The 9,568-nt window shown below is 42.1% G+C and overlaps 1 protein-coding gene across 1 annotated transcript in view; it reads right to left on the bottom strand.

Annotated features, from left to right (window-relative positions):
- LOC133558429 (paired box protein Pax-2a-like) overlaps window positions 1-9,568 on the bottom strand; it is a 90,573-nt gene that overhangs the window by 55,948 nt on the left and 25,057 nt on the right. The window contains exon 7 of the mRNA XM_061909816.1: window positions 774-811. Within this exon, the coding sequence (XP_061765800.1) occupies window positions 774-811 (38 nt within the window). The remainder of the gene's footprint in view (window positions 1-773; window positions 812-9,568) is intronic.

Below are 9,568 nucleotides of genomic sequence, written 5' to 3' on the forward strand. Positions count from 1 at the left end.
CCCCCCCAAAGGAAGGGAGGAGGGGGGAGGGGGGCGAGCTTAATTGAATCTTTCGCCGATGTAAACACAAACGAAATACATCATCTGTTTGTTCCGCATCCGCGGTTTATGCTGAATGGATTAGACGGGAATAAAAACGGATTAATTGCATGAGCGGCTTCTCGCGCGCGGTTATTATTGACAGTTGAAAGACAAGTCGTGAATGGAAAGTGCTTTATGTCACTTGTAATATCCCCCCTCCCCCCGCGCTGTAAAAGCCGGAGTCTGTGGGGTTTTTTTGTAGCGCTCCATCACTCATCGCCCGCCATCATCGTCGTCATCTTCGCTCGCAGATGAGGAATAATGACTTTTCGGCCGCATCCCAAAACACGGAGTCTCTCATCCATCTGCTCTTGACGGCCACTTGCGGATTTTTTTTTTTTGTTTGAACGATGGCGTGATCGCCTTGTTAAACGAACTCCTCTCATCACTCACGGATCTAAGAAGGTTGGCGGGAGTGATGGAGCGTTTTTTTTGTTTTTTTTTACTTCGAAAAAGGGTGTAATAGCACAACTTTATTCTCGGGGAATTCCCAAGTTTTTCTTGCAAAATAAAGTTGACCTCATCCTGGTATAGTTCTAGGACAGGGGGGTGTCAAACTCATTCTCCCAAGTGGGCCAGGACTGGTGAAATCACGGCGTGATAACTTAAAAATAAAGACGACTTCAGAGTTTTTTCTTTGACTAAAAATTAGAGATGTCCGATAATGGCTTTTTCAATCCAATCCAATCCACTTTATTAGGCACCGAATGTCCCTTTGGGACAGAGGACCCTATTGAATTTCTACTGTTTTATTCGTTTGAGCTGTAATTTGACCCCCTTAACATGCTTCAAAACTCACCACATTTGAACACACACATCAGGACTGGCAAAAATTGCGATTTAATCAAAAAAACTAACCCCAAAACTAAAAATTGTGCTCTAGCACCCACTAGGAAGAAAACACAGACAAAACTGCCTGTAACCTCCAGTAGGAATGTCATAGTGACATGAACAAAAACCCCTATGTAGGTCTCACTTAGACCTAGATTTCATACACTGACACCCTTCAGCAAAAATCAACAGGAATTTTGCAATTCCCCCTTCAAAACAAAAGTTTTGTAAAAACACTCACTTTTGCCTCTTTGAGCTGTAATTTGACCCCCTTAGCATGCTTCAAAACGCACCAAACTGGACACACACATCAGGACTGGCCAAAATTGCGATCTAATCAAAAAAACCTAACCCCAAAACTCAAAATTGCACTCTAGTGCCGCTAAGAAGAAAACACAGCCAAAACTGCCTGTAACCTCCAGTAGAAATGTCGTAGCAACATGAAACAAAAACCTCTATGTAGGTCTCACTTAGACCTAGATGTCATACACTGACATCCTTCAGCAAAAATCATCAGGAAGTTTGCAATTCCCCCTTCAAAACAAAAGTTGTGTAAAAACACTCACCTTTGCCTCTTTGATCAGTAATTTGACCCACTTAACATGCTTCAAAACTCACCACATTTGACACACGTACATCAGGACTGGCGAACATTGCGATTTAATCAAAAAAACCTAACCCCAAAACTAAAAAATTGCGCTCTAGCGCCCCCTGGGAAGAAAACACAGACAAAACTGCCTGTAACCTCCAGTAGGAATGTCATAGTGACATGAAACAAAAACCTCTATGTAGGTCTCACTTAGACCTAGATTTCATACACTGACACCCTTCAGCAAAAATCAACAGGAATTTTGCAATTCCCCCTTCAAAACAAAAGTTTTGTAAAAACACTCACTTTTGCCTCTTTGAGCTGTAATTTGACCCCCTTAGCTTCAAAACGCACCAAACTGGACACACACATCAGGACTGGAGAAAATTGCGATCTAATCAAAAAAACTTAACCCCAAAACTCAAAATTGCACTCTAGCGCCCCACTAGGAAGAAAACACAGACAAAACTGCCTGTAACCTCCAGTAGGAATGTCGTAGCGACATGAAACAAAAACCTTTATGTAGGTCTCACTTAGACCTAGATTTCATACACTAACATCCTTTAGCAAAAATCAACAGGAACTTTGCAATTCCCCCTTCAAAACAAAAGTTTTGTAAAAACACTCACTTTTGCCTCTTTGAGCTGTAATTTGACCTTCTTAACATGCTTCAAAACTCACCAAGTGTGACACACACATCAGGACTGGCGAACATTGCGATTTAATCAAAAAAACTAACCCCAAAACTCAAATTGCACTCTAGCGCCCCCTAGGAAGAAAACACAGACAAAACTGCTTGTAACCTCCAGTAGGAATGTCGTAGCGACATGAAACAAAAACCTCTATGTAGGTCTCACTTAGACCTAGATTTCATACACTGACATCCTTCAGCAAAAACCAACAGGAACTTTGCAATTCCCCCTTCAAAACAAAAGTTTTGTAAAAACACTCACTTTTGCCTCTTTGAGCTGTAATTTGACCCACTTAACATGCTTCAAAACTCACCACATTTGACACACACACATCAGGACTGGCGAACATTGCGATTTAATCAAAAAAACCTAACCCCAAAACTAAAAAATTGCGCTCTAGCGCCCCCTGGGAAGAAAACACAGACACAACTGCCTGTAACTTCCAGTAGGAATGTCGTAGCGACATGAAACAAAAACCTCTATGTAGGTCTCACTTAGACCTAGATTTCATACACTGACATCTTTCAGCAAAAATCAACAGGAAGTTTGCAATTCCCTCTTCAAAACAAAAGTTTTGTAAAAACACTCACTTTTGCCTCTTTGAGCTGTAATTTGACCCCCTTAACATGCTTCAAAACGCACCAAACTGGAAACACACATCAGGAATGGCGTTGAGACACCCGTGATTTAGGGCTATATAAATAAACTTTGATTGATTACCATGAATTGATAAACGTGGACCCCGACTTAAACAAGTTGAACAACTTATTTGGGTGTTACCATTTAGTGGTCAATTGTACGGAATATGTACTGAACTGTGCAATCTACTAATAAAAGTATCAATCAATCAATAATGATTGATTGATTGATTGACAACATCCTGCCCTAAAAAATGTCTGTGCATTCATTTTGGAAATACCATTTTCCACGTGACTTGCAAAATGAAACAATCAAAGGCGTCTGATTGGCAAACATTTGGAGGTTAGAGTGCCACCTGTTGCCCTGGCATGCACATGACACGCTACTGATGCTTTGTTTTGAGGTGCCACTGGCCAATGGAGATACAATCATCTCCATAAGCTAATTGCTGACCGGCCCGCCACACATTCTGGAAATTATATTGCAACATTTTTTTAAAACATTTTTAAAAAGTGGAATGACGTGAAATCTAACGAGAAAAAGTTGCAATGTTGACCCAAAGCTGGCTTGCAGGCTGTTTTCATTCTTTTGTTTTCATTTTTCTGTTTTTACCACTGCTCAAAAAAAAAAAATCAATGTCATAATGAATTATTCTCAAGGTTCCAACTACTTCAAAAAGTTCACTTTAAAATGTTTTGTGTGGAAAAAATATTGCATATTGTGTGGTTGCCCATATAAAAACATCAGAGTTTTCTTTAAAACAAACAAAATAATAGTCCATCCATCCATTTTCTACCGCTTATTACCTTTCGGGGTCGCGGGGGGCGCTGGCGCCTATCTCAGCTACAATCGGGCGGAAGGCGGGGTACACCCTGGACAAGTCGCCACCTCATCACAGGGCCAACACAGATAGACAGACAACATTCACACACTAGGGCCAATTTAGTGTTGCCAATCAACCTATCCCCAGGTGCATGTCTTTGGAGGTGGGAGGAAGGAACCCACGCATTCACGGGGAGAACATGCAAACTCCACACAGAAAGATCCCGAGCCTGGATTTGAACCCAGGACTGCAGGACCTTTGTATTGTGAGGCAGATGCACTAACCCCTCTGCCACCGTGAAGCCCGATTGTGCAAGTTCTCCCACTTCAAATGATGACAGAGGTCTGTAATTTTCATCATAGGTACACTTCAACTGGGAGAGACAGAATGTGAAAAAAAAATCCAGGAATTCACATTGTTGGAATTTTAAAGAATTTATTTGTAAATTATAAGTATTTGGTCAACCATTGGGATGCAACTCAGTAACTATCACCTCAGTCCTCCCTCCCGAGCTCGACCCACACCAGTTTGCCTACAGAGCCAACAGGTCCACAGAGGACGCCATCGCCACAGCCCTACACTCCTCCCTGGGTCACCTGGAGACGGGGGGAAGCTACGTGCGGCTGCTTTTTGTGGATTATAGCTCGGCATTTAACACCATTATTCCTGATAGACTGGTGTCCAAACTGTCAGACCTGGGTCTCTCGAACTCCATCTGCATGTGGATTAAGGACTTCTTATCCAACCGCCCCCAGAGGGTGCAGTTGGGTCGCCACATGTCATCAAGCCTGCACCTCAGTACCGGCTCTCCACAAGGCTGCGTGCTGAGCCCCCTTCTCTACTCCATCTACACATACGACTGCACACCTGCCCACTCCAGCAACTCCATCATCAAATTTGCGGATGACACCACCGTAGTGGGGCTCATCTCGGAGGGAGACGAGGCTGCATATCGGGATGAGGTGGAGAAGCTGTCGGATTGGTGCAAAGTCAACAACCTGGCCCTGAACACCTCCAAGACCAAGGAGCTGGTCATAGACTTCAGGAGGAAAAAAACGGACATCCTGCCTCTGATCATCAGTGGTGACTGTGTGGAGAGGGTCTCCGACTTCCGCTCCCTGGGAGTGCACCTGGCCAACGACCTATCCTGGAGCACCAACACCACGGCTACCATCAAGAAGACACACCAGAGACTGCACTTCCTGAGAATACTCAGGAACAAGCACCTCTCACAGGAACTGCTGGTGTCCTTCTACCGGTGCTCCATTGAGAGCATCCTGCCCTACTGCATCTGTGTGTGGTTCAGCAGCTGCACGGCCGCAGAGAGAACGGCGCTCCAGAGAGTCATAAAGACCGCCCAGAAGTTAATCGGATGCCCCCTCCCCTCCCTGGCTGACCTGTACAGCTCCCGCTGTCTCAGGAAAGCACAGAGCATCCTGAAAGACCCATTCCACCCCGGGCACAGCCACCTGGAACTGCTACCCTCAGGCAGACGCTACAGGGTGCTAAAAGCCAGCACCAATAGACTAAAAAATAGCTTTTACCCAAGAGCCATAGTAGCACTAAACAGGCACTGAGTGTCCATATGTCCATCATGTCCTCATGTGTAATGTTTAAATGTTTTTCTATTTTTTTGGACTACAATGTGAAATAATGTTTTATGTATGTGTGTATATGTATTCTTATGCATGCAGATATGCATCTGTGTGGATACATATACATATACATATATACATCTGTCATCTCTATCTTTTTTTTTTAATTTATTTTTTATTTATTTATTTATTTATTTATTTTTTTTTTTTTTTTTAATTTATACTACCATGTTGTATATGCACCTTAGGAGGAGCTGCTCCAATTTCGTTGTTCTTTGAACCTGTTCATTGCAATAATGACAATAAAACTCTATTCTATTCTATTCTATTCTATTCTTCTTCCTCCAAACACAACGAGTGGAGTTTATACCAAAAAGTTCTATTTTGGTTTCATCTGACCACATGACATTCTCCCAATCCTCTGCTGTATCATCCATGTATCCATTTTGGTATAAACTCATCTCGTCATGTTTGGAGGAAGAAGAATACTGAGTTGCATCCCAAGAACACCACACCTACTGTGAAGCATGGGGGTGGAAACATCATGCTTTGGGGCTGTTTTTCTGCTAAGGGGACAGGACGATTGATCCGTGTTAAGGAAAGAATGAATGGGGCCATGTATCGTGAGATTTTGAGCCAAAACCTCCTTCCATCAGTGAGAGCTTTGAATGGTTGACCAAATACTTATTTTCCACAAATAAATTCTTTAAAATTCCTACAATGTGAATTGCTGGATTTTTTTTCCACATTCTGTCTCTCACAGTTGAAGTGTACCTATGATGAACATTACAGACCTCTGTCATCGTTTGAAGTGGGAGAACTTGCACAATCGGTGGCTGACTAAATACTTTTTTGCCCCACTGTATATCTGAAGTTAATCTTGTGACTTAAATGTTGAAAGTAAAAAAAAAAAAAACTAATAAAAATGTATTACTTTGATTGGGGCACCTTTTGGATCCCAATTCTATTTAATGGGATTTAATTTATCTTTACACTGTGATTTCTCAAAATTAATAATGAATTAAAATCCCTGGTGCCCTGCATTATTCATTCTTGATCTTTTATGGCTCCAATTAGTAAAAACTGCATATTTCATTTTTACTATTAAGAAAAAACAAGTCCTTTTTGACAAACAAGGCATTAAACCTTTTTTTTTTGTTTGTTTGTTTACTTTATATCAACCTGAAGTTTTATTAGCAGTAAAGACCGAGACCCTTTATGGTCCCCGGGAGCCCTAAATGTAAAAAAAACCCCAACAAAATCCATATATTTTGTTATGGTTTGAAAATGAAAAATAATTTTTCCATGTGCGGCCCTCAGTGGAAAAAGTTTGGACGCCCCCTACTTTACACGCTGCGTGGAGGGTTGGGGGGGAGCGGGGGGGGGGGGGGGAATAGAGGGTACGTGGATGTTAATATGTGAGGTAATAGCTTTTCTCCCCGCAGTGGCGCACATTCTACTACATTCTCACTTCAACGGCGTGGACAGGCATGGTCACAGAAGACGCCATCTTCCTCCCACGCCTACAACAATGGCTGCCAAAGGTAACATGCTACTTTTAATTTGCCGCAACACGCAAGCAGATAATGGCTCTTATGACACCCGCGTCCCTTGAAGCTCCTCCGGCCCCCCGGCCCCGGTGTACATAACGCGTGTCACACCGCATTATCTCGACATGGCTGCCGTAATTCGGCACCGTCCTTTAAGGCGGGGGGGTGTCCTAACTTTTTCCACTGAGGGCCACACACTCAAAAAATAAAAGCGAGCGGGGGCCATTTTGATACTTTTTAATTTAAAAACCAATACAATAAATGTATAAAAAAGTCTACATTCAGGCCTCCACTCAGGCTTGATCCTGGTAAAGCCAAAGGGTTTTGGTCCAAAAAATATAAAAAAATAATCATTATTTAGTATTATTATTAGTATCATTATAAAAATTTAAATCTCTCGATCAACATTAGGTCTACCAGTCAAAAAAAAAAAGTTTTAAACATTTAAAGGCCTACTGAAAGCCACTACTAGCGACCACACAGTCTGATAGTTTATATATCAATGATGAAATATTAACATTGCAACACATGCCAATACGGCCTTTTTAGTTTACTAAATTGCAGTTTTAAATTTCGCGCGACGTATCCTGTTTTGAAAACGTCGCGGTATTTATGACGCCTGCGCGTGACGTCACGGATTGTAGCGGACATGTTGTTCCCATCTATAAGTCGTCTGCTTTAACCGCGTAATTACACAGTATTCCGGACATCTGTGTTGCTGAATCTTTTGCAATTTGTTCAATTAATAATGGAGACGTCAAAGAAGAAAGATGTAGGTGGGAAGCGGTGTATTGCGGCCGCCTTTAGCAACACAAACACGGCCGGCATTTCCTTGTTTCCATTCCCGAAAGATGACGGTGAAGCTTTACAATGGAACAGAGCGGTCAAGCGAACGTGGTTCCCTACCTCATGTCAGACGGCAGGTTTCGGTGAGAAAATTGTGGTAATAAGTCGGCTCTTACCATAGACATGAGCGGATAGCTTGCGTCGTTCCTCGTGCACCTGTCAAAGAGGCCGCTGCGGACTCTCTTGCCTCCTCCGACCGGCCGCACCCGAACGTGGGATGCTTCCACCGTGGAGGAGGGGGGAAAAAAGCTCAGCCCCGCCCCAACGGCTGCCTTCGCTTCGCCTCGTCGAGAAACATGGCTTCCCTCAGAGACACTGGTGGTCACCACACCCGTGGCCACACCCCTACGACTTCAGGTACTATATAATCTCACTAAAACACTAGTAACACAATAAGCAGATGAGGGATTTTCTAGAATGATCCTAGTAAATGTGTCTAATAACATCTGAATCGCTCCCACTGCCGTCTTTTTTTTTTTTCTTCTAGTCCTTCACTCTAACTTTCCTCAGCCAATAATCTTTCATCCTCGCTCAAATTAATGAGGAAATCGTCGCTTTAGTTTACGGTTTAGTTTACCAAATTACAATTTTGAATTTCCCGGGAGTTTCTTCTTGAAAACGTTGCGTAATGATGACGTGGACGCGTGACGTCACGGACTGTTAGGAAATATGAGCGCTGCACACACACACAGCTAAAAGTCGTCTGCTTTAACCACGTAATTACACAGTATTCTGGACATCTGTGTTGCTGAATCTTTTGCAATTTGTTCAATTAATATTGGAGAATTCAAAGTAGAAAGATGGAGTTGGGAAGCTTTAGCCTTTAGCCACACAAACACACGGTGATTCCTTGTTTAAAATTCCCAGAGGTGAAACTTTACTATGGATAAGAGTGCGGTCAAGCGAACATGGATCCCGACCGAATGTCAACCAGCAGATTTCGGTGAGATAATTGTGGTAAAAAGTCGCTTCTTACCGGGGATCAGCTTAGCTTGTGCCGTCCATGCAGCTGCCGTCGACTTCCCTGAGACAATGGCGTCAACACACCCGTGGACACACCCCTCCGACTATCAGGTACTGTTAAACTCACTAAAACACCAGCAACACAATAGAAAGATAAGGGATTTCCCAGAATTATCCTAGTAAATGTGTCTAAAAACATCTGAATCCGTCCCAATGCAATCGCGTTTTTTTTTTTTTTTCCTAGTCCGTCGCTATCAATATCCTCAAACACAAATCTTTCATCCTCACTCAAATTAATGGGGAAATTGTCGTTTTCTCGGTCCGAATAGCTGTTTTTGTCGGAGGCTCCCATTAAAAACAATGTGAATACGTGAAGAGCCATCAACATGTGAAGTCATCGTCTGCGACTTCAAGCAAAGGCAGGGCTTTTTTATTAGCGAGCAAACGTTGCGAACTTTATCGTCGATGTTCTCTACTAAATCCTTTCAGCAAAAATATGGCAATATCGCGAAATGATGAAGTATGACACATAGAATGGACCTGCTATCCCCGTTAGAATAAGAACATCTCATTTCAGTAGGCCTTTAAGTTGTATGCCCTTTTTGTCAAAGAAGAACCCAGTTTTTTATGGAAAAAAATCACCTAATGTGCAATATTTTCCCCCAATTAAATTTTAAAGTGGAATGGTTGATATTGTAAAATTATTGGAGCCTTAAAAAGGTCAATAACTCATAACAACATTGACATTTTTTGAGCAATGACACATACAAAAAAAAAATCCCACTAAAATGATTGGAGATCCAAAAGGGTTCCACTCATTAAAGTGTTAAAAAATAAATTATAATTTTTTTAATGTTTACTTTTAGCACAATAATCTCGAGATCAGCTTCAGATCCGTCCTTTAAATTATAAATTAGATTGTTGTTCATGTTTTTTGTTTGTTCGTTTTAGGCCCTACT

This window comes from Nerophis ophidion, linkage group LG08, assembly GCF_033978795.1.
Source record: "Nerophis ophidion isolate RoL-2023_Sa linkage group LG08, RoL_Noph_v1.0, whole genome shotgun sequence".
Lineage (NCBI taxonomy): Eukaryota > Metazoa > Chordata > Actinopteri > Syngnathiformes > Syngnathidae > Nerophis > Nerophis ophidion.